The 26,210-nt window shown below is 35.4% G+C and overlaps 2 protein-coding genes across 18 annotated transcripts in view; one reads left to right on the top strand and one right to left on the bottom strand.

Annotated features, from left to right (window-relative positions):
• Window positions 1–2,861, bottom strand: part of CLCA2 (chloride channel accessory 2) — a 64,710-nt gene extending 61,849 nt beyond the window's left edge. For 12 of the 13 annotated variants that reach the window (XM_042952477.1, XM_042952472.1, XM_042952471.1 and 9 more), the window contains exons 1-2: window positions 2,636–2,861; window positions 258–472 (exon numbers count right to left, since the gene is read on the bottom strand). The gene's annotated coding sequence lies outside the window, so the exon portion shown is untranslated. Of the gene's footprint in view, window positions 1–257; window positions 473–2,084; window positions 2,484–2,635 lie in introns of those variants that run through there. The other variant, XM_042952473.1, reaches the window with a different exon arrangement.
• ODF2L (outer dense fiber of sperm tails 2 like) overlaps window positions 2,699–26,210 on the top strand; it is a 36,559-nt gene continuing 13,047 nt past the window's right edge. For 4 of the 5 annotated variants that reach the window (XM_042952489.1, XM_042952487.1, XM_042952488.1 and 1 more), the window contains exons 1-9: window positions 2,699–2,781; window positions 8,427–8,589; window positions 10,657–10,789; window positions 13,231–13,290; window positions 13,415–13,486; window positions 14,227–14,343; window positions 17,912–18,097; window positions 20,594–20,703; window positions 21,882–22,017. In XM_042952489.1, the coding sequence (XP_042808423.1) occupies window positions 8,447–8,589; window positions 10,657–10,789; window positions 13,231–13,290; window positions 13,415–13,486; window positions 14,227–14,343; window positions 17,912–18,097; window positions 20,594–20,703; window positions 21,882–22,017 (957 nt within the window). In that variant the 5' untranslated portion in view covers window positions 2,699–2,781; window positions 8,427–8,446. Of the gene's footprint in view, window positions 2,782–4,352; window positions 4,627–8,426; window positions 8,590–10,656; window positions 10,790–13,230; window positions 13,291–13,414; window positions 13,487–14,226; window positions 14,344–17,911; window positions 18,098–20,593; window positions 20,704–21,881; window positions 22,018–26,210 lie in introns of those variants that run through there. The other variant, XM_042952486.1, reaches the window with a different exon arrangement.

Raw genomic sequence — 26,210 nt, 5'->3', positions numbered from 1 at the left:
CAGGTATCACTCTGGCAAATGTCTTTTACTCATCCTAGTATGCACAGAACAGAGGAAGTTGTTTGATTTTATCTGGAAGTGAGAGAATGTCAGAGAATTTATTGCCTTACATAAGGGCTATGTTAGTTCTCTAGTTCTCTGTCCTACTTTAGTGTACAGGGACCATGATCATTTCATCAACTTATGGATATCACTTTAGTCTACTACATTTAGGATACCGTGCTGATAGAACTTGATGATCAGGAAATAGCACATACCTTAGATGCCGTGTGCAGTAAATTCTTTCCATTGATGTGACTTTGACACTGTCCTAAAAGAGGCAGAATCTTTTACTCTTTCCCTTGTATTTTGGCTGGTTCTCTGATATATTTTAGATAGAAAACTGCAGCAGAAGTGGTTCTGTGTAACTTGTGTGGCCTTAGATCTGCAGCTTCTTCCTTTGTTGCCTAGGACACTCACTCTTGGGATGCACCTGCCATGAATAAAAGCTCAAGTTGGCCACATGCAGAGCCACAGGGATACAATACAAGAGGCCTTAGCCTCCCAATTGAACCCACCAAGTCACCAAACATAAATAATCTTGGATATTCCAGCCTCAGCAGCAGTCTGGTTGCAACTGGATGAGAGACACCAGCTGTTGCCACATGGTTGTTATTTTAAACCACTAAGTTCATTAAAATAGCAAAAGAAAGCCAAAACGTGTTGGAAAGAATGTGATTCAGAATGGAGGATAAACCCTATGAAAATAATTTATTACACAACCAAACTGTGTTTTAAATGGCTTTTTTATTTTGCTAAGTTTTATTTGTATTTATCAAGTATCTTTAATATTTCACTATTTGCTATTTTTACGTTATATATTTCTTCCCAAGAGGAAGGAAAACAAAATTACTTCTCCAATATTGCATTGTTGCATCCTGCACACACTAATGAGTTTAATGTTTATGACATACTTGATGTTTTAAATGCTTTATATTAGAGGTCTGAACACAATGTCCTTTGGGCCAAATCTATCCTGGTATCTATTTTTGTAAATAAAGTTTTACTGCAACACAGAGAAACCATGTATTTATATATCCCCAATGACATCTTTTATGCATCATTGGCAGAGTAAAGTATGACAGAGACTGTATAATTCACAAAACCTAAAATATTTACTATGTGGCCTTTTACAGAGAAAGTATGCTGGCCTCTACTTTAAATTATGAAGAAATCCTTGATGGATTATTTCATAGGTAGTCGGTATTTAATGATATTTGGGGAAATTGATTGGCAGTTTAGGTTGCGCTGGAATGAAATTTTTTTTCCATTTAAATTATATAAAATAAGGGAGCTTTCTACCCCAAAATTCACTATCCAACAGATTTCAAATTTAGATTAGAACAGATTAGATTTAGAGGATGAAGGATACCATATTTACCTGGACAGTTTGGTTAAAATAGTCAATTTGAGTCTAATGTAATCATCTTGAGATTTTTGTGAATGTTTCTCCCTTTGAATGGCTAATAAAGGTGGTCACGTCTAATACCAATGCAATTTAATTAAGTATTTTTAATAAAAGAAGTCTAACTTCTGTGTACAATTATTTTTCTTATTATGACAGGCTAGCAAGGTTAGCTAGAATCCTAGGTAAGTGCTGGAAAGACCCTCAAAATTACGTTCCTTGCCCCAATTCCACATGTCCAACTACCTCCTTTTTTTAAAGAATGGGAAACTGGCCCAGACTAGAGTAGATGACTTGACAGAGATCATGACCCATCAGTAAGAGATGGATCCAGTCCTCAGTGCTTTTTAGCATTTGCACATATGGAACAGTTATGAACTTTTAACTATCATTAACTTTTTGCTGGACGTTCAGCACTGGGGGAAAAAAAGCTTTGCTGGAATCAATGGAAACGATTCTTCAGTAAAACCAATAACGAGGTATGCCTTGTCATGGTTAAATTGCTCAGTTGATAGTTGCTCTATTTGTGTACTTCATATGATGGTGTGTCATACTTAACATGAGCATTAAGTTGAGGTGGAGAGTTTTTACTTTTCAATTTAAATCTCGCCTTGCTTCTTCAGGAGTTTATAAATCATACCAGTTGGCTGTAGGTCAGAGATCGGAGATCTGAAAGGCGCCTTGGAGATCACGGTCCGGCTCCCACATTTAACAGGAGAATAAAAGAGCCCTGGGGAAGGATCTCAGCTAAACGGCAGTACCATATATTTAATTTAAAACTAAGTTTCTTATAGTCGCGGTTGCTTTGGCTTCTTCAAATCTCTTTAAAAAAGCAAAAGCAGAGCACTTCCAGGCCGAGTGTCAGAAAAATTCGGAACCAGTCGGCCTTATTTCCCTTTCTAGGTTGAACTCAGTTAAGATTTTTGGTAACTACACACAAGTGCTGCCTTTTCGTAAAACAAAAGGTTTGGGCGGCGGGCGGGAAAATCTGACCCAGGGCAGCAACTGAATGACAAAGCGCCTCTCCCCATCCCCCCTCCCTCACTCCCACCAATAGCAACAGACGCCGGCACTTGCTTTCCCGAGCCCAGCCAATTGGCTGCGCCGGCTGCGGCTCGGCGGAAGGGGCGGGGCAGCCGTTGCCAGAGAAGCTACTTGATGGTTACTAGCTCCGTTTTCGTCCAGTTGCACCTGGATGGGCACTCTTCCACGCAAGCGGTTCTAGGAATTCGCCTGCTTGCCACCTCGCGTCCTTTGACTTCTTTTCTAGCTTTCACCTACTGCACTTCCCCCTGCGTCCCGCTCTCTCCTAGCCGACCCAGGGCTGGAGAGCACAGGTACGCTGGCCGTGATTTCCACTAACGTTCCCTGAGCTTCATCTTGCCAGCTCCTTCGGACCCCTTCCTTCCATGGCGGAGCGGCGGCGGGCTGACGTCACGGGGGCGTGCTGACGCAAGGGTGGGGGCGTAGGCACGCTTTGGGGAGGGGGAAGCTTGGGCTTGGACCGCTTTTTTGTGGTTACCGCGGGCCCCTTTCGGGTTTCTGGTGGCCGGGGCTGTGGTGGGTCCCGGAAGTGAAAGTCTCTCGCTAGACTTTAGCTCCTTTTTGCCCATACCTGCCACTTGCCCCAGACTTGACTGCCTGGGCTGGGAAAAAGGCATCGAGGCTCGTACTACTAGGGAGGGTGTGATCCTTGGGACACAGGGGCAAGTTTTAGTCGATGGTTTTATCCAGAACTAAGCCCATACCCGGCCGGCTCTCTTACTCTTTTGGCTGGCTTTTAAGCGACCACTATATAATATACCAGACTGTAGTAGGCCCTGGGGCACCTAAGTGAAGAATACTCCAGGAAGCCTCGGAAATTAAGGCCTCCATGTTCCTTCTAGGTTTCCAGACTCCATAGGAAACCCCTTAAAATGTGTGGCCTTGGGACCGACCACTTAACGTTCCTAGGTTCAGTTTCCTTATCTGGAAAATGAGGGTAAAAATAATCACTTTGGAGTGGTTGTAATAAAGGAGATTAAACCAATGCCAGGTTTTGAGTATAGTCAGTAAGGAGTGCTTGTTGTTGATTGAGAAAACCAAGCCACGGTGGGGCTGGTATTTGGGATAAAGTCTATTTCGGAGACAAAGTTTCCCTGTCACTCATAGTAAGGCTTCAGGTGTTTTGGAATGAATGAGGTTCTTGGAGTCCTTTTAAACACCACTTGGTTAGTTAAAGGAACAAATTGCAGAAAACCTGTCTTAAAATTAGTTTGATTTCCTTACGCTTACAATAAGCATGTCATGTTCATGTTTGTAATTCTTTAACAGCTAGGGACCATTTTCTGCTTCTCTTTTTCTTCTACTTTCACAGTTTATGTGTATAAATAATATAGTTTTTGTATCACCAAAACCCCAAAGGTATGAGAAAATGGCTTTGTTTATATTGTACAAATGAATGAGACCCAAGGAACTGAGCACAACAATGAGGTTGATGTAACATCTACCCCCTGGGCTCAGTTCTTTTGCAAGTCCATTGTTCCCCCTTGGGATCTGGTTTAGTAGTACTCAAATTATGACTACCTTGAAGAGTTGTAATGGTTCTGTAAAGAATAGATCTTGAATTGTTTTGAAAAGTTGGTTTTATACAGATAACTCAGGCCTACAAGTGATTTAAGGAATGGTGATTGAGTCAGGATGATTTTTTTTAAGATGAAAAAAATTTATTTAAAAAAATTTTTTTTTTTTTTTACTGTTTATTTTTTATTTTTGAGACAGAGACAGAGCATGAACAGGGTAGGGGCAGAGAGAGAGAGGGAGACACAGAATCTGAAACAGGCTCCAGGCTCCGAGCTGTCAGAACAGAGCCCGATGTGGGGCTCAAACCCACGAACTGTGAGATCATGACCTGAGCTGAAGTCGGACGCTTAACCGACTGAGCCACCCAGGCGCCCCAAGATGAAAAAAAATTAAAAAGAAGACCTGGTGGGAAAAGCAGCCACAATAGTGAGCCAAAGGGACCTTACATTTAAAAAAACATTCAAACAAACAAAACCCCCACCTGTAAGTGCTACTTCATCTGTTCAAACTTCCCCACAGCTTTGGCTGGCAAAGGTTATTCTCATTTTGTAGAAGAGAAAACTAATGCTCACTGTGGCTAAGAGGTGTCCATGTTGGGTGGCTCCCAAGACTAAGAACGGGTGAGTCTGGCCCAGTATTCTTTCATTTTAATATGCCGCCTCTGAGTCATTAAGGAGTGGTTAAATTGCATTTAGGCTACTTGTACTCTGTTTGAAAAAGAAGTAATACTTCCAGAAGATTTTCTTTAAATAGTAGGTTAATTGTGGTATTTAAAGGGATAAGCTGTCATTTTCTGGAACAGATATGTGGAACAATCCATTCAGATGGTTGTGGGTAAATGAGGTGTTATATTTGGTCTGTGCTGACCTCTTGCTATTCTAATTCCTTCATTGTTTTTCATGTTCTTATCACCAGTGGAAACAACTTTTGATTTCTTCAAAATTTTTTCTAGGAAATGAATGTTGGAATTTCATCTCTCTGAGACCCTAGTAACCAGTTTCATTGCTTCTACGTTTCTCCCCCTCCATATACCTAGCCCATTCTCCAAAATACCACTGGATTTACCTTTTAAAGAGGTACTTCTGGTCTGTTATTACCCTGCTTAAACTGATTTCATGGTCTGTCTGAACGCTTAGGAAAAAATTCAAGCTCTTGAGCTTGGCATATAGTGACCACTGTCAGTGTGTCCAGTCTCATCCTTTGTCACTTGTGCTTACAAATCATGTCCCCTCATGATTCCTTCCTCTTGCTTGTGCTTCACCTTCTACCTAGAATGCCTTTTTCTCTTCCTTTTTGCCACACTCACATTTGTTCTGCGGGACTCTACAATTTCTTCTCTAGTGAACTTTGACTAGTGTGTAGATATAGTGAGAGAAACGAGCAGCATTCCTACATCTACTTTGTGTTCTTTGCTGACTGTTTCAGTGAATTTTTCAATAGGAGCTGTGTGCTTTTGTTTGAGGCCAATGGGAGCTGGTTTTCCAAGAATTAATGTTTGGCAAAACAAATTCAAATCTGTGAGATTCTTATGCTTTTCTCCAGAGAGATTAGTTTTAAATACATATTTGTCTGCAGCTGGTTTGCTTACTTAGAGCAATCTAGATGCTAAGGAAGGTCATGAACTGGGATCTTTCTTTTCCCTGACCGTGGCCAGCATTACAGTCCCTGAACAGCCATTCCTCAAATGCTGGTTGTTGGCCAAAATGGAACATAGTTTAATGAGTGTGGCTGGGTCAGCATAAACCATGACCACGCCTGGAAAAAGCTTTAAGTACATGCCCTTTTGAGAGGGGGCTGGTAAAGTCATCCTTGTATAGGAAATTCAATTCTTTAAACATTAAAATATATTTAAATTGGTAATCTTTAGGGCTTTGATTATTAAATATGTGTGCAGAGTATGTCTTTGTCTCACCACCAAGTTGTACAGAAGTATAATGTATTTGTCATTTGGCAGTACATTCCACGTAATTGAAAGCATTTTCTTGTGAAACCTCTGCTTTTCCATACAAGAATACGTTTGGTCCACTAAAATGATAGCACTTTTTATAAAGGTGGGACTTTCTATGCTAAAGAAAATTATTACATTGTTTTTCGGCACTCATATGGTTTTGGTTATTATAATACTGTCACAACACAAAAATAGCGGAATGCCTTGGAACCTTTGAACAATTTTTATCCTAGAAAATACTTCTACGTTGTAAGAATATCATTGTTGATCATCTATGGAAATGTCTGAGACTTACACAGTTCTTTATGTTTTGAAGAATCAGTAATGAAGGTAACATTTTTTTTTGAATGTTGGGCTAAATGTCATTCTAAAATCTCTTTTTTTACAATGTGTTAACTTTGTTTATTCTTTAAGGTAAGACATGGTTACTTTTTTTTAATAGGTGAAGCAGAAAAATGTTGTATGATTTCATCTTATGATAAAACTTTAGAAAAAATGTATAAGTAGCTACCAATAACCCACAAAGCCAAGTGAGAACTTACTTTTAAAATACTGATGCCAAACTGAATCTTTTAAAATATGTCTACAAATTGAAGACCCCTAATCCTCTTACATTAATTTTCAAACTTTTATTCCAAACATAGGAAACATTTTTCTTTTAATGATCCCTAAAAAGATGGATCAGTGAGGTGAATAACTAAAAAGCAACTGTCTTGATTCATCACATTAACTGCTCTAAACCTTGAGTCTTCTCTCCTTCAATTATTGCTTTGCTGTTATAAGGCTTGTAGGTGCTGAGGATTCAAATATAAATAAGGTATTCTTTCTTGAGATGCCAATGTGCAGAGAGACAAATTCTAAACAAGCGAATGGCTGAGAGTAAAGACCAGTTCCTCTGTGAGTGGGGTAGCTATTGGAACCAAACAACTCAGTACATGATCGTACTACTGGTTGCAGTGCCTTATCCAGATCATAGTCTTCTTCACTGTTACGTTTGGCTTTTCATTTGATTTTGTGTATCTGTATATTTTTAAATTCTTCTAGACTTCAGATAGCTCACAATATCATTATGCCTACTAACAGATGTTTCATGTTTGCAGCATTTAAGTAGATCGTCTGGGACTATCGGTAGGTTAGTTAGCAGTTCCACTCGTACATGAGTTGCTGGTATTTCAAGAATACGAGCATGCTTTTCATTGGCCTATATCCTAAATATTTGTCTCGGTGATAAATAGAAACTTCAGACAAAAGTAGATGCATTTTTACAAACACTTTAGAAGTGCCTGTAATTTGGAAATATTATGAGTAATTTTCTTTTTTTTTTATTATGAGTAATTTTCAACCTATAATTTCTTCACATCTACCCAAAGTATTGAAATTTCTTGAACATATGTATTGTATAATGCAGATTTATAAAAATAAATTACAAAGAGGTAACATATTTCTGAAAACATGCAGAAAATCTTAAATATAACATTTGATTTAAGTCAGGGAGTCACATGATCAGGGAGACAGATGAAGTCAGGGAGACACATGATCATATAATGGAGTTATGAAAACACAGCTTTAATGATTGCTAAAGCACTAACATTACTTAAAATGGAACAGTTCTGAAGATATTCATGAGTATTCATATTTAAAAACATGACATCTGGGGTGCTTGGGTGGCTCAGTTGGTTAAGGGTCCAACTCTTGATTTTGGCTCAGGTTATGATCTGAGGGTTTATGAGATTGAGCCCCATATTGGGCTCTGCACTGACAGCACAGAGCCTACTTGGGATTCTGTCTCTCCCTCTCTTTCTCCCTGCCCCTCCTCCACTTGTTCTCTCTCTCTCTCAAAATAAATAAATAAACTTAAAAATTTTTTAAAAATGACATCTCTAAGTTTGAGTGAAAACAGTTGTTTAGTAAAACTTAGAAGTATTGTCATCTATTATCACTAAAGAATATCCTAGATTGAGCTGGGAGATAGGAATAAATTTAATTTTGAAAGATCTACTTTCAAAAGAATAACTTAATCTTCCTTGTGGCTATTGTTGCAAATACTTTAAAAGTATATTAAATTTCTGCTATTCTAGGTGTAAATGACCTACATTTCCTATTGGGTAGATACAATGAAACTGAGGACCAGAGTTAACCATAGTTTTTATATTTGTTTTCTAGTTTGACTGAATTAAAATATTATAATACTCAAGAAATAGATTAATAAAAATTTCTACATTCTTGTTATGTAGAAAATAACAGGCCTTTTGGAAAACGTGTGTGGGGACTGGCAATTGTTGAATGGTTGTGCAATGCAATTTTGATACTTTTTGAATTAGTATCACAATGAGTAGCAGTTATAATTTCTATTTTGTCTGTGAAATATTACTCTTTATACTTGTTTAGGATTTTTATTTTACAGGGTAATGACAGAAAAAAGAGTCTACTGAAATGATAAGTTTAATGACTAAAATATTTCATAACTTTCAGTTTATGAGAAGTTGTTGTGGATGCCACTTATAAATCCATTTACCAGATTTATGGAGAAATCTGCAATTGATGGAAGTCATTCAGAAAAACTATGTCCTCATTTTAAAAGTACCCCAGAGAATGAACGTTTATTGCAGCCTGCCAGTGAAAGTCATCTCAGCTGGTATTCTTTTTTTTTTTCTTTTTAATTTTTTTAAGGTTTGTTTATTTTTGAGAGAGACAGAGCGCAAGCAGGGGAGGGGCAGAGAGAGAGAGGGGGAGACACAGAATTGGAACAGGCTCCAGGCCCTGAGCTGTCAGCACAGAGCCCAACACGGGGCTCGAACTCACGGACCGCGAGATAATGACCTGAGCCAAAGTCGGACGCTTAACTGACTGAGCCACCCAGGTGCCCCTCAGCTGGTATTCTCCATGCTAGCAGGGGATATCTAATTTTCTAATTTCAGGGTTTCATGTTTTGTCTGTAGGGTAAATTATTTGAATCAAATACAGCGTTCTTCCAAGAGTATCTTCTTCAAATCTAGTAATTCATGTATTTATTTAACCTCATCACAAATGTACTCATTTGGCAGAATTTGGCTGGTTTTTTGGGATCTTAATGAAAGCAAATGAAAATGAAAACCTTACCTATTGAGAATTATTATAGCTAAGGTAAATGAAAGTATAAATACTGTGGAACACTGGAAATGTAGTTGATGAGTATCAATTCACTGTCATTTGGAACATTGCCATATAACAAATAGCTGTCATATTTTGCTGTCTTCTTTAGAGCAGGAATATACTTGTTATTTGTATGATTCATTGCTCACCAAAATGACAGTCTTAAAACACCATTATTGTGACTATTGCTAGTATAATCCAGCCTCTAGTTTAGCTTGTTTCAATGACGATGATCTTTGGTCATATATAACCATTCTTGACTTTCTTCTGCCCATGGGTTTTAATAATGGACAGTTGTCATTTATAACTAACCCCTTAGGCCCAGTGCTTAAGAACGCAATCTGCTTTCTGACATAGCCTCTAAGATGCCATCAGTTGTTGATGAGCCATTATGTTATGTTTTGTAAAGAAAGAAAAAAGCTGCCTATTAAAGAAAGACACAATGTTTTCTTATCACATGGAATTTTATTTATAGATCGTGAAAAAACTCCTTCAAACTTAGATTTTTTTTTTTTTAACTTCAAGTAACTCTGTGCTTATATAAAAATGAAATGTATGGTATTCTTAAAATTTTTTTTTATACTCAAAATCCAACTCTTCTGGGTCACTTTTTGACTCAGAGTTTTCCTTGCTATTGAGAGTATTGGTCATATGGCATTTCTTAGGAGCATCTTTAACTGAAATAAAATTTATTGGTGTTGGGCTCTTAATTATGCTATCTAGTAAGCCTGTATTAGAGTCTTGCTTCTGGAATGTTGCTAAGCATTCTTGCTTCACCAGCTCCTTCAATCCCTCTATGACCCTGCATTCTTAGGGGTTAAAAAGTGTGCATCCCATCTCTGGCATGTGTTCTTGAAAGCACTGGCCATCTATTCTGTAAGTTCTGGGCATGTGCAGGAAAGACTGCTCAGGACTGCCTCTCGACTAACAAAGATTACAAGAAGCATCCTGATTTCAGGGTGTAAAATGTGACTAAAGAAACGTTTCTTACAGTGATGCACAGTAATGCCTATGCAATCAAGAAGGCAAATGTTAACAGTTTTGTTTTGAATGGTGATCATTATAAAGTCAAGTGTGAAGGAGTTTTTGAGATCTGGAGAGCTCAGTTTTTTTGTGTTTCATTTGGTTAGCTTATTTATTCTTTGGAGTTTTTTTTTTTTTTTTTTTTTTTTTTTTTTTTTTGAACAGTAAATTAAAAGAAACAGTTTGGGAGTAAGGCAAATCTTTTGGGTTTAGAGTAGGGAGAAGGAAGGGAAGTAAAAAAGACATACACATTCTCACAAGTCATTTTACAAACTAGAAAAGAGATGTTCAATAATTATCAGGTAGCACAGTGAAACATTGCTGTTGGTGGTTTTGTGTTTCACATATCTCAGTGTTTTAAAAACTGTCTGTGTATATTAGGTATAGAAAAATAGGGGAGTATAGGAAAAATTCCATACATTTTCAGTGACAATTTACTGTTACATTTTGGAGAGCAGTTTGTAGAACTGTAATATTTAGTCAAGCTGTGCTATATTTGCATAAATATGTGACAGATTTAACTTAAATTTTATTTGTACACATCTAGTGGAAAGCACGACATCCTAAATGAAAAGACTGAACTGGAAGCAACATTTAAGGAAGCTGAATTGGCAACCTGTTCTGTAGAATTATTTTTGCCATTATTTAAGGATACCGTTGAAGAGATTAGTTTTGAAAATGTGAGTACTTGACTTGTGAACATCTTATAAAATGGAAAGCTAGCATAATACTCAGAATGCATTACCTGTGGCCTCTTATTAACGTAGTTATGCTCATATGCTGGTATTTGATATAAAAAATTGCAGGTTTATGATTCTTCTTTATTCCTGTGTCATTAACTGCAATTCTTTCCTTCAAAGATAATTCAAGCATGCCCTTGATAAGAAGCTAAGCTAGAAAATGTATACCTTGGTGCTTGACTTACCTGAATTTGAACTAGAGAGTCAACTTTTCCAAGAGTAAATGTAAACTAAAATATTCTGAGAGATGAACAGATCTGTTTTCTATAGTGTTATAGGGAATAGAAACCTGTATTCTCTAATTTCAGTGTACTAAATTTTGAATTAGAGACAAAATAGACTGTATTCTATTAGTTTTATTAAAATAAATGCCTGAAATACTTTAGGGCTTGAGCCCTATTTTGATTTCATTACTCTAATGTATGATATACAATCCTATTTACTATTAATAAACTTGGCAAAATTTACTATGTGCAAAAATGATTTTGTTACTAGAAAAAACTATTATTTGATAATAGCAACATTGTATTTTAGAGTGTCTTAATACTGTATCTTAAAATGTGTATGTGGTTCTTATATTTTGTCAGGCTAATCTTTTTGCATTCAATTTGATGATTGCTAAACAGAAAGAAAAATTAACAAAAGAATTAGACACTTTTAAACATGTAAAACAAGCTTTAGAACATCTTCTTAGAAAGACAGAATACCAACAAGTAAGGACCCTAAGCACTAATTTAATAGATTTGTTTCTCACTTGATGGGTTTACTATTTCTGAAACTGTAGAAATTAAATTATGAGCATACTTTTCATTGGCCTATATCCTAAATACTTGTTTTAGGATTTGAAACTTGAAATTTGGTATATTTGAAATGGAAAGAATTCCTGAATTTTTGTTTGAAATGGCAGTCATTAAACTAACCCTGACTCTTAGTATTTCACAAATTGTTCTACATGAAAGCAGCATGTTTTTATACAAAATGTATCTTCTATCTCAAAATTTTTCATTTGTTATATTTCATTTCAGCTGATTACAGTAAAATTTTCTTAGAATTTAAGCTACTTTGTACCACTGTGTTTATATATTCTTTTATTTTTTGAGGGTAACAGTTTGCTGAGAGATAATTCACATACCATACAGTTCACCCTTTTAAAGTGTACAATTCAGTGATTTGTAGTGTATTCACAGAATTGTGTAGCAGTCACCACACTGTGAGCGTTTTCATCACCACGTCTATCTCCCACCCCCACCAGCCCCTTCTTACCCTAATAGCTACTTCTGTTTTTATGAATTTACTGATTCTGGACATTTCACATAAATAGAATCCTATAATATGTGGTTGTTCATAACTGCCTTTCATTTAATATAGTCTTCAAGGTTCACCCATGTGGTAGCACATGTCAGCGCTTCCTTTTTATTGCTGAATAATATTTCATTGTATGGCTATACCATTTTTATTTGTCTGTTTCTCAATTAATGGACGTTTGAGTTGCTTCTGCTTTTTGGCTATAATGCATAAAACTGCTGTGAACATTCACTTACAAGTGGTATATACCCAACAGAAATGAAAATATTTGTATGCCAGGCAATCCACTGTGTACCTTTACAGAATCCAAGAGTGGGCTCTATGCAGTCCATGAGCCCTCTGAAAGTATGTGTACAATTTTGCATTATTTGTACATGGCATAAATGCCTTTGGGTGAAAGAAATTCAAAGCTTTTTCACCTTCTCAAGCAGGAATATGACCCTTAAAATAAATAAACATTTTCCTATGTTCTCATTTAAAATGTCTACTTAGAATTCTTTTACTGATGTGCTGTAATTCTTTAAAAAAAAATCTTGATAGAATTAAGTTTGCTGATATTTTTTAACCTATTTGTAAACAGCACCATGAGTGTCTTTGTGTATAAGATTTTTAAAAAATGTTTATTTCTTTGAGAGAGAGAGACAGAGTGTGAGCAGGGGAGGGGCAGAGAGAGAGAGGGAGACACAGAATCCGAAGCAGGCTCCAGGCTCTGAGCTGTCAGCACAGAGCCTGACACGGGGCTTGAACCCACAGTGAGATCATAACCTGAGCTGAAGTTGGAGACTTAACTGACTGAACCACCCAGGCACCCCAGATTTTTGTGGTTTTTATGTCATTGGCTTCTACTGTCTGAGGTGTTATTTAGAAATTAGGTATATAATTAATTTCATAAATTGTGGACACAAAATGATTTGGAACACTCAGGCAAAAATCCATCTGATGACCTTTTAAAAAATCTAAACTGTGCATAAAAGTTGTCCATATTAATTTCTTTAGTGATGCTTATTCTTCTTTGTACTTTTATATGTAGAGAAATATGTTTGTGAGCACTGATTTATAATATTTTTTTTTTATAGGTAGAGGACAGTTTATCCAGCATGTTAGAGAAGCTAACTGATAATGAAAATGAAAATACTGTAAGTCTTTTTACACTTTGTGTCTACTCTGACATTTTTTATGTATGTGCTGCTTGTATTTATAAAATTAGTCAACATTATCCAAATTGTGATATTTCTAACTCTTACATTATATTTGCTGAAGAATCTTAAGAAGAAGCTACTTGAAAAGGAGACCTATATTCAAGAACTTTCTTGTTTGTTTCAGAATGAAAAGGTAAGCAGATTCTGAGCTTAATTTATCATTTTTCTCAATATTGACTCCCTCTTTTCCCTCTTTACATTCTGGCGCCCATATCCTCAAAAATAGACCCAGAAATGTTTTTAGATTATTTGGATATTTTACAAGTTTTTATGAAATATCTTTTTTTTTTCAGTTTCTTTTTTAAAGATTTTTATGATACTTAGGTCAGATTAATTGGCATAAATCACTATATATTAGGAACTATGCATAAATTTGTATTGTATTTCAATTTTAGTATAAACTGAGGAATTTTGGTGTTTGTAGGAGCATTTTATTTATTTAGTTTTAAATGTTTGTTTATTTTGAGAGAGAGAGAATCTAAAGGAAGCTCCACTCTCAACTCTCAACGTGAAGCTTGATCTCAATATGGGGCTTGATCTCACAACTATAAGATCATGACCTGAGCCGAAATCAAGAGTCGGACGCTTAACCAACCGAGCCACCCAGGTGCCCCTGTAGAAGCATTTTAGATATAATTTACTTAGGATAGATAGGACTTTTCAAAAGGAGATTATCAGGAACCATTAAGTAAGAGGGGGGAGGATTAAATAGCCCCATAGTTTATATAAAATATATTTATAATGGGGGAGATCAGGGTTAATTTACAGTGGTACTTTGCTTTTTATTAACTTTGTAGATCATGTCTAAGTATGGATAAAGTTAAAGATTTTTGAGAAGTAACACATTTTTTTTGTTTGTTTTCTCTGTTATAGGCAAATGCTTTGAAAGCAAACCGTTTTTCACAATCAGTAAAAGTAGTACATGAACGACTACAGCTCCAAATTCGTAAAAAGGAAGCAGAGAATGATAAATTAAAAGAATATATAAAGGTTATAAATATTCATTCACTTTTATAGTTTAAGTGATAAAATTAATGAACAACTATAAAGCCTTTCCTTAGTTCTGGAATTTGGTGGTTTTGGAAAAATTCAATCTAAGTGTTGCCATGGGAAATACATATTTGAGGCAAATCTTAAGATTTATGGCTCATCCAAAGATTTGATTCCAAATCCCAATATAAAAATGCTCTCTCTCTTTAGTACCAGTCTAGGAAGGATTTCTAGAGCTTGAATATCTTTAAAAATCTTTCCCATTATATAGTTAATTTATGTTTATTGTGGAAAATTTGTAACATACAAAGGAGAAAATTAAAATAACTTAAAAATACCCAAACCATTGTTAATGTTTTGGTATATAGAATTCTATCTATTTTCTACATCCACACATAAATATATACTTTCACATTAGTAGGCAGTCAGTAAACGTTTATTATTTTGTTTTTGTCATTAATGGTAACAACTTTAAAATCAGTTGACCCAGCTTTGGTATTTAGAAAACTGAGTAGCATTCTTGTTATGCAGTTTTTTTAGCAGTGTAATCAAGGGGAACTTTTTGGTTTAAACTTGGTTTCTGGTTTAAATATTCTTTTGGAAACCTCACAGGCATTTTGAAAGAAGAATTTGAGGTTCTGTGATATGACACAAGCTAACTGGATCTATTGTCATTATTTTTTTGCTGAAGGAAAAGACACTGTTCTCATTTTCAGGAAAGTGTGCAAAGATAGCCCCTATTGAATGTGAGCACATCTGTGTTAAATTTGTTTGCTTTTGCAGGTGTTTGCAACTTGTGGCATGTTTCAAGACTTCACTTGGGATGTTTTAGGTTTTTTTCTTCAAGGAGGAAGAGCTTTTGCCCAGTAAAGGGACATTAAGCAGGCTTATGCGGAATGCGAATTTTGTCTTTTGTCCTCCTACATGTTCTTTTGAGCACTTTCCCACATGGATCCCCTTTGTCCTTTGCGTGGTGTTCTAGGGCATCCCAGATGAGCGGCAGTTGATATTGCCTTCCGCTGTTATGGTATTTACAATAGCATGCATGTGGTCTGACACCTCAGATAAGCATCTATCACACTTTATCTCACAAGTTTTAATTCGGTCCTCAAAGAGCAGTTGGGGAAGTTTTTGAAAATATGTTTCTTCAATTTAAAAATGGAATATTAAATGATTTTTTAAAGTTAATTTTAGCAATTTTTATATGATAATTTAGAGAGCGAATATAAGACAAAATCTTAAGATTTTGCTGTGACATTCTCTCAATACTTTGAGTTTAAATTCCTTTACAAAAATACCGCTGATTAGAAATAATTAAAAGAGGTTGCATTAGGTTACTGATTTTTCTACATTTCCTCCAACACAGTTTTGGAATATAAGGCATTAATTGGGGGATCAGAGTTGAATTCTTCCATTAGGTTTCACAAGGTTCTTTTTTGAATTCAAAGATAATGAACTCACTTTGTTAACATAAATTTCAGTTATTTAGTATTTTAGTTTTGACTCAGTTGAGTCAGTTTGTTATGTAGGTCTTTAAAAATTTTTTAATTGTATTTTAGTTCTGTGAGAACTATCCCAAAGATCCTTTGAACCCAGTTCTTTCTGGATCTTTATATAACAATTAGATATAGAATATTTTCACAATTTAGAAGACACAGAATAAGTATCTTTATAATGGGCAGCATGTATAGTACTTTGGAAATAGGGAAAGACAAGTAGTTGACTTTATGTTTCTGTCCATTTGTCAAAAGACTGTGAGGAGTTATTTATTTTGAAACTATAAAAATAATTTGGTAGTTTGGTATACTCCCTAATAGTGATCAAATGTGAGATAGGATAAGTCTAGTGAGAATGTCCTGGCTAGAACCTTATTCCAAAAAAAAAAAATTATTTCACCTTTGGTGTTGAAAATGGTTTACTGCTGAAAGTGTAGCAATTATTTATGGTGTGATGGTGACACCCTGTGGTTTCTTAGAGGAAGACAGCTGTATTTCCTGTGGAGTCTTCAGTAGACTTGGACTGCTTTTATTCTTGTTTTCCTCCAACTACTTATGAAAACATTTCATGGGATTTTTTTGTTTTTAGTTTAAATACATTTCTAAAGACTATTTAAGAGTGTTTTGCTACTTTTCATAATCTACCTAGTTTACTTTTCAAAGAAAACAAGTCTTTAAATCTTATTTAAGATGTATTTATTTATTTATTATTATTTTGTTTTAATTTTTAATTTATTTTTGAGAAAGAGAGAGACAGATCGTGAGCTGGGGGAGAGGGGCAGAGAGAGAGACACACACACACAGAATCCGAAGCAGGCTCCAGGCTCCGAGCTGGCAGCACAGAGCCCGACGTGAGGCTCAAACCCACGAACCGTGAGATCATGACCTGAGCCGAAGTCAGATGCTTAAATGACTGAGCCACACAGGCACCCCAAGTTGTACTTCTTAATCTCAATTTTAGTGGAAGTTAAGAAGCATAGTTTTTATTGATCATGGAGTTGAATAGAAAACCCAGTCTTTTACTGTGACTCCTTTGATTTTTTTTATTAAAATGATTGTCCAAAACATGTTACACTGAAACCTAAATTCTGTAATAATTTAACTATTTTTCAGTATTATACAACTTTGAAAAAATGTAAAAGCATTAAAATCTTGTCTCTAAATTCTTAGATATTTAGTATTCAATTACTTTAAATACAAAGTCTTAAAATAATTTGAAATAAAAGCATGAGAGTTATACTAAATCGTATCCATCATCCATCCATCCTAATATTCTGTCTCTAGTTATGCCACCAAGAGATATGTAAGGAAACTGTGATGCCAATTAACACTATTAAAGTCAATGGACAGAAACACATCCCTCAGCCCCTCAGATGTCTTTTTACTCTTACTAATTCTTATGGATCTGATAGTTATTTACCTTTCTAAGCCTCTTTAGTCTTGGATTAATAACTCCCACAAAGTTACTAGATAAAGGAACACTTTTATTGCCCTTGATGTAATTCTTTGAAGTGTCAAGGCATTCCCCCTAATTCTAGTAAATTAAAATTTGCTAAGTAAGCCTGTGTTTATCTCATCTGTATCTTTTGTGGTCTATAGATTTTGATCATATGTCCTTTAAGCCTTTATCATTGCAACTAAAGAGTCCTAATGTGTGTAGGGAGCTACTGATTCCTTTAAGCTTTGTGTATCTTGTTTGAATTGTCTCCAGCTCAATTATATTTTTTTGATTTTCATAACTAGTACTATGTATAATATTCTAGATGTGAAATTTTTAAAAGTTCTAGTTAATTACGAAAGTTTTAAGAAAATGCTTGTGCCATAATCACCAATATTAGTACCTTTAATAAGAATAGGATTAGTTTTCTGTAGGCTTATATATTTTAAATTTTCATTCTACAACTGGTTACAAATAAACAATGGTAAAACTACCTTTCTTTACTGTTATGCTTGTTATTAATCCTATGATTAATCCTTTTGATAAAATCCATGGAAGATTATATATGTTTATAATGTTACATAAAGATCAAGTTCCAAAATAATTTAAATATTACTAATATATATTTTTTTAGAGCTTAGAAACCAAGATAACTGAATGGAACTTAGAACTGAGAAAGAATAAGCATGAAGCTGTAGCAATGAAAGAATCAAGTAGGCAAAAAACTATAGCTCTAAAAAAGGCATCTAAAATTTACAAACAAAGGCTTAAACACTTTACTGGAGACATGGAAAACCTTACTTCCCAAATTAGAGATCGGGTAAGTATATATACATTCTTTGTTTACTGTCCTATGTTCTTAGTTTATGTAGTTAATGTCATAATGCTTAATATAAATCTTATTCTTCTCTTAATGCTACTGACAGTAGAAAAACTTTACTCTGTTGCTTTAGTCTTTATTTTGAAAGATTATATAGAATATCACATTTGCATATTGAAATTTATCAGTCTTTCCTTGGGAACTTTATTAAAGGATATATTAAATGTGTCCCAAAGCATCTAATGCAAACTAAGGGTAATGCTTCATACATATTCCCCCTTGGAAGCGGACAGTATACATTAGCATATTAAAGGCCCTGAGTAGGCCTTCAGTAAAGTAAAACAATAATGAGGAGTATTGAACTCATAGTTTCTCACCACTTATTAACCACAGAACTCTTGTTTTACCCACAAAACAACTCTTGGAATGGGTTCTAAGGAACACCAGTTTGGGAAATGCCGATTTATGTTATTAAACCATATGACTTTATTCAGTAATTCACTTCGTTTGAACTCTGTAATGCACTTTTAAAACCATTTGCTGACTGACGTAAACACACCATGTGAAAGTTATCTTTGGGTGTAGTACGAAGTTGAAAATTGGACTTAGTACTTTGTTGTTTTTGATGAATTATTATATTTCTTCAATTAGCAGTTAATAAAATATTTACTCTTTTTAATGTCTCACTGGTATTGGACCTCGTAAGAACTTATGTTAAGGCTTATAGCATTAGGATCTTTTAGAATTGAAAGCAGACTTGTATATACTCTGTGTAAACAAAGCAGCTTAATATTTTATAAGCTCAGGTGTTAACATTTAAGGATGATCTACATTCAGAAGAATTTATCTAGACAAAAAGAATTGAGGAATAAGTTCAAAATCCAGAAGGTTATAAGACTTAGTTGAATACCTGAAGTGTTATTGAGTGGTGAAAGCCAATCAAGCCCTTCACATCCTCGGGGTTTTCCTATTTAAATAGCATCATGTCGCTCCTGCTCCAGATCACGGTATAGGAGGGCTCTTCCACTTGCGAACCTTGTGACTTTGGGTAAGCCACCCAACCTCTCTAACCTTCCGTTTCCTTAACTATAAAATAGGAGGTGGGCAATATCATTATCTCATATCACCGTAGGGAGGAATAAGTGAGAAAATACATGTCAAAGCACACTGCCTGGCGGTCCTACATTTTTTGCCATATTGGCCTACTTTCTATTCCTCTAATGCATAGAGATTTGTTGTTTGCTGTTATCTCTGGCTGTAATGTTCTTCTCGGGTTCACAATAGCTGGTTCTTTTTTTAATCATTCAGTTATCTTTGTAATTGACATCTCTTCAGAGGGGCCTTCCTTGACCACTCTGTTTAAAGTAGTCCCCCAACTATCGTATCATGTCTTAAATTTTCTTCATAGCATTTATTTTACGGATACAATTTCTAAGAATCTTTATGTTATAGTATATTATCCAACTTACACTTCACACACACACACACACACACACACACACACACACACAGTCCAACTTAAACTTCATAGTGCAACCTAAAATTCTTTTTACACAAAATATGAAAGCAGAATACTAGGCTTTATTCAGTGTATCAACAATATTACTATAAAAAAAGTGTAAGCCAAAAAAGTAGTTGAATGATGGAAGTAAAGAAAAAAAGCCCCCAATAAATATCAGTGGCTATCATTGCTTCTTCTGGATCTTCTGATTAATAATTATTGGCGCTGTTGTCTTCCTAGTGAGTTTGTTGTTCTATAGAATGTGGGCAGGGGGCACAAAGACTGTAGCTCACTAGGTGGGTTTGTAAAGGGTAGATTCATTTGACAGCTATTTATTGAGAGTCTTCTTTATGGCAGGCACTATTCAAGGCCCTAGCAATGAATGAAACAGACAAAAATCTATGTCTGGGAGCTCACATTCAAAATGGATAAAGCCATCACTATAATTTTCATCTCTTTGCTAACAGTAACAGTATCTGAAGGCCAATGGGAGTGACCTCTACCAAACAGCTTGACATCATCATAGCAATGAGAAATAAGGCATTTATTTATCCATAATAAGCATTACTAAATGCTGTGGAATTGTGGAATTGCAGAGAGTTTCTGTATTTACCATTGAGGACTTCTTTCTCCTCTGATGCTTATGTGGTTGTCAACATCTTCTATACATAGAATGCAAAATGAAAGTTCAGGAAGTAGGAAGGAAATTATCCTCATTAATTATGAAACATTGTTTGAAAATAGTTATATTAACATCCTTAAAATGTGTTAGAACTACCACTGTGCGCATATAAAGCAATACTAATTAAAGATACTATCAACGTTTACTTTAAAAGCTTCCTATGTTCGGAGTTGTACTCTAAAATTTTCTGTATCAAGAGTTCCATCCTTTATAAGATGAGCATTTCCTTGTTTATGTTTATTTGTGTTTAAGGCTCTGCACAAAACCAAAGTGTTATTTAATTACAAGATGAGTACTTGATGTATTTTTTTAGGAAGCCAAGCTGTCCGAAACAATTTCAGCTTCCAATGCCTGGAAAAGTCATTATGAGAAAATTGTAATAGAAAAAACTGAATTGGAAGTTCAGATTGAAACAATGAAAAAGTAAGAAAAAAGTTTAGAAACTCTTTAGTGTTTAATAAGTGTTTTTAGTTCTTTCCTCTTTTAAGTGGTTTGCATTTTGGTTCTTCTGGGTTACATGTGGTAAAGGTTGTCCGTATGATTTGATATTCTTGCTATTTATAATTTTGTAAACTTTTCTTATTCTATTACAAAAATGCAATAAAATGATTACCTTTTAAAAAGTGCATTGGCTAGAGGGCCTGGGTGGCTCAGTCGGTTAAACGTCTGACACTTGATTTTGGCTCAGGTCATGATCTCATGGTTTGGGAGTTTGAGCTCCACATCTGGCTCTGTACTGATAGTGCAGAGCCTGCTTAGGATTCTCTGTCTCCTTCTCTCTCTGCCCCTTTTCCGCTTGTGCACGCTCTCTCTCTGTCTCTCAAAAATAAATAAAATAAACATTAAAAAAAATGCATTGGTGTTCACATTTTGAACTTTGTAGGTTAATATTTAGTATCTGAGTATGTGTCATCTATTATTTGCAGTAAATGTGAACACTGCTTTGTCTTAAAATGGAAGTAATATTTCTCTACTGAGCAAGAATGTATAAAAATATATAACGGAGTTTACAATAAAAACATAAATGGTTTCAAAGTCCTAAAAGTTATTGTTCCTTTAAGTGCCTGAATTATGTAACAAAGAAAAATCAGTGATTCAAAATGCATATCTTTTATTCAAATTTATTACTGATTAACAATAATGAACCCTGAATATCTGTTTTTAAATGTTTTATGTTCTGTATGTTCTCTTCAGTTTTATCATTGTAAACTAGCATGTATCATTTGCTTCTAAAGGTGAAGTATTGCCTCACTTGAGCCTTTTATTTAACTTTGTCCCTGAGATTGTGTATATGTATGTGCATGTGTGTGAATGAGAGACAGACAGACTACCTTTGGATGACAGTTTAGACATTTTATTGAATAGTGAAGAGAACGTTGTGTAATTTCTCATTGGCTCCATCGATGGGTAATAATTGCTAATCAGTGTTATTCAGGTAGTAACCTGATAGATAACTGCTTCCTGTTTACCTTGGTCCATGGCTTGTATTAACTTTTGAAACAGTGCACCCTACCAAAATAATTTCATAAGCACACTTAAAAAGCATTATTTAAATGAAAGTTTCTGTGACTTTTATGAAATATATCATTTATCTCACAAAGGCAAATTACTAATCTTTTGGAAGACCTAAAGAAAGTAGAAGACGTTGGTAAAAATTCATGTGAAGAAATTCTTAGAAAACTTCACTCAGTTGAATATGAAAATGAAACTCTGAATCTTGAGAATACAAAATTAAAGGTAATATGTGTTCCTGTGTGTATGTGTATATATTGTCTAATGACAACATAGTAGAAGTAGCTGGAAATAACAGCATGCTTAGGATAGTGCTGTTGTGTCATTTTGTCCTTTATGTTTGTCAGGGTATTAGAGTATCATTATAATATGCAACTTATAAAACTATATATTCATATCATAGATATATATCATAGATATATACATATTCTATATATCTGTACATACACATGTAGACACGTACTTGTGTATAGATTTGTGTTTATAGTTGTATACACAGATATGTGTTAAAGTTGTTTTCAGCAATATTAAATAAGACTTGTGAGGTTGAACAACTGTTTCAACTTTTTAAAAAACTGTTTGTTCTCCAATTTTATCTGTTGAATCATCCAAAATTACATTAACTTTAATGTGTAAGATTTTTTTCTAGGTGTCATGGTTACGATAGGATGTAACCTCAGGCCTGGTTTGTTTGAAACCAGAAAGTATGTTCTTGGCTGCTTCATAACCAGAAAGAATTTTCCAACTTAATCAAATCCAAGGGGTGATTGGTTTGTATGTGTACCAGAGAAAAATGGAGAAGTTTTTTTATACTTTCTGAGAAAAAAATGTTTGAGTTCTCAATTAGAGATACATGTAACCAGATGAGACTTGATTAAAGATGACGGCATCCTTTTCAGTTTTTTAATACAATTTTTGGAGGATAGTAAATAGAACACAGAAAAGAATCTCTTTATGTAAAAGAAGGCCAGAGTTGGCAGCTCAAAGCTGATATGGCATCAGCCTCTTTTTAGCTCTCCCCATTGCCATTCCTAGGTTATGACCCTCATGATCCAAAATGACTGCTGAAGCGCCAGTCATTATAGCCAAGTTTCGAGCAGAAGGATGCAAGGGGAAAAAGATGAATTATTTCCCTCCCTTTTTTTTCATCTCCTGTTTCACTTCCTCTCAGGGAGAATTCCTGTAAGTTCCGTACCACTCTACCTTCTACTTATTCAGGTACATGGCCCCAACTAGGTGCAGGGGAGACTGGGGAATATAGTCTTCTGGTTATCCTGGGCTCTAGCCAAATATGAATACTCATTATTTTCTGCAATTTATTCATGTTTTCCTCTATCTGTTCCTATAGTTTTACTGTATTTCCAGTTTGCAATTATTTTTCCTGGTGATATCTCAGAACTGCCTTAGTTCAGCTCAAATGCTACTTCCCCCACAGTCTTTTCAATTAGGATGAATATCTCTTTTTTCAGCTCCCATCTTTGTGTGCCCAGAATGCCCAGGGAAGGTGTGACATACACTGAGGTCTCAATGTTTATTGAATGAATGTTTAAAATGTTTTTTCTTGGAAGAGGAAACAATTTTATTTATTATGTTTATTTCCTTAATTTCCTTGATAGTCTTCAGAGAGAAAGGATTAGCATAATCAATATTTCATCCATTATGAATCTAATTTTTAATCACGTGGTAAATGGAATTAATTTTAAATTACCTGGTATAAAAATCATTGGGTTAAAATTTACATCTTACATCCTTTGAATAATTTGCAAACATGTATTTTTAATTGATTATTCTCTGGGTTTTGTTTAAGGAAAGAAGTTTAGGTGTGTTTGGCATATGTTATTTGCAATGCAAAATTGCCTAGATGTATTTTGTTACTTTTAGTGACCAGAATAATTTTAGATTTTAATGTTTCAAATGAAAAAAAAAAATTGAGCTGATATTGCTTTCAAGACCCAGTGACCTCTTCTCTTGAAATTGCAAGAGTTTATTTGGATGGTTATAAGTTCTATTTGTTCATTATAAAGAGTTGGAAAAACAGAAACACATAAAGGGAAACATTTAAAAATCTCTTGTGATCTCATAACTGAAACTAAAGTTACTATTTTAGCATATAGTTTTGGGGATTTTGGACCACTTCCAGTGTTTTGCTGCTATAAATAAAAATGTGGACAGTTTCCTTGAGTCTTTTTGCGTATCTGTTTTCTTAGGATACATTTAGGATAGAATTGTAATTATATGGTCAAAAGGAAGGCTCATTTTTAGTGTTGGTGTTACATATTTCCAAATTACCCATCATAATTGGGTCCCTATATTTTTTCCAGTACTAGACAATTTTAAAAGAGATCTCTCCAAATTTGATAGATGATCTCATCTAGTGCTGGGGCTTTAAGTACCAGGTATATCCTGGGGGCTCTCAAATTTATATCTCTAGCCTAGACCTTGCCCCCGAATTCCAGACAAGTATTCTACTGCCTACTTGAAATTTCCACTTGGGTATTTAATAGGTGTGTCAAAGTTAGCATGTTTAAAATAAACTTCCTGTAGGGGCACCTGGGTGGCTCAGCCCTTACGTGTCAGACTTCCACTCAAGTCATGATCTCACAATTCGTGAGTTTGAGCCCTGCATCGGGCTGTCTGCTTTCAGTGCAGGACCTGCTTCAGATCCTCTCTTTCCCTCTCTCTCTGCCCATCCCCCCCACCCCTCTGGAAAATCAACAACAACAACAACAACAACAACAACAACAACAACAACAACAAAAATAGAGCTTCTGTATTCCCCAAATAGCTCATCCTACAGTTGTCCTCATCTCAGGTAACAGCAATCACCCTTCTTTTACCTGATGTCATCCTTGACTCCTTTCTCTCCCATCTGCTTCCCGTCTGTCAGCAGATCTACTACAGATAGATCTAGGATTTGACCATCTCTCCCCAGCACCACTGCTACTGTCCTGGTTTAAGCCACCAGCATGTCTCACAGTTACAGTGACTTCCCAACGCCTCTTTATTTCCACCCTTGCACCTGCACTCAGATTACAGTGCAGCAGTAGAGTCGTTCCCATAAAAATGTAAGTCACACCATGTCACTGCTCCACCCAAACCCTCCAGTGATACCTGGTTAATAAATACCTGCAAAGCATTATTCCACCTGGCTATCCATTACTTCTCGGGCCTCATCTTTCCACTATCCCCTTTGGTTTCTCCCTTCCTGCCACACTGACCTTCTTACAGTTTTTCCCTGACTGCCCAGGGCTTCTCCCACTGTTGCCTTGCTCTATGGGAATTCCCTCCCCTCAAAGACCCACACTTTCAGTGTTTGCTCAAAAGTCCCTTCTGGAGACCTCCCTGGCCCATCCATAGTTCGTGTATGGTGTATTTTACTTCATGTTCTTGTTTTGCGTTCGTCTATCCCTTGTTTTTGTCTTTCTATACATGGGGTATGTGAGCCCCATGAAGGAAGGGATTTTTTGTTTCTTTTCTTCATTAATAGAAGAATATCCAGTGCCCAGAGTAGGTTTTAATGACCAGTAAATATATTTTTTCATGTATTTATTGATGATTTACATTTCTGCCTTTATGAATTACCTACTCACTATCCTTTAGGTCTTTTTTCTAATTAACATGTAAGAACTCAGGTATTAATCTTTTGTCATAATTAGTTATTCTCTTTTACATTTTGTTTGCCTCTTAAATTTTTCGAGGGGGCAATGAAGTTCGGGGAGATGCATTTACACATATGTATGTATACATATTTTTTTTCTTTTATGGCTTCTGTTGAGTCTGTCACATTTCTGCATATCTTACAAGTAAAAAGGACTGACTGCTTGAGATCCAGACTATCTTTTCAAGGATGTTTGTATAATGGACATCCTTGGAGATAGCAATGTTTTCCTTACCAAAGGGCAGACATGCTTACTGCCTGTTATGAGAGATCTGGGTTCCCTAAACTCAGGGTTGCGCCTCTCTAGTGCCTCCCCTGAAAGGTGTGAGTGTCATCTGACCCTCACTGTGTTGCCCTGTGGGAGCTGGGGCTTAGGAAGCTACCGCAAATCTGGCATCTGGCTACTGCTATTGCTGCAATGAAGTTTTGTGTCTCTGACCCAGGAGTCTCACATCCTTTGCTAGCATCCATGAAACTGTTCCAGGCTAACCTGTAAACTTGGAAGGTAAAATCCCAAACCCTTAGAATGCTTGATATCTTTTTTTGATTCTATGCTTAGTAGGGGTTTTGCTATCCTAAAATCAAAACTTTAGCTGTATCTTCTGTGAAAAATTTTAAAGCTTTGTTTTAAGTAAGTATACAAATATATTTTGTAAAAATAAATACAAAAAATAATATTGGTTGGAGCTAAATAGTTAATCTATTTTCTTTCTAATAATTAAACAGTTGTCTTATTACCATTATTTAGTGATCCACATTT

Source organism: Panthera leo, chromosome C1, assembly GCF_018350215.1.
Source record: "Panthera leo isolate Ple1 chromosome C1, P.leo_Ple1_pat1.1, whole genome shotgun sequence".
Lineage (NCBI taxonomy): Eukaryota > Metazoa > Chordata > Mammalia > Carnivora > Felidae > Panthera > Panthera leo.
This window is presented reverse-complemented; position numbering and strand designations above follow the sequence as displayed.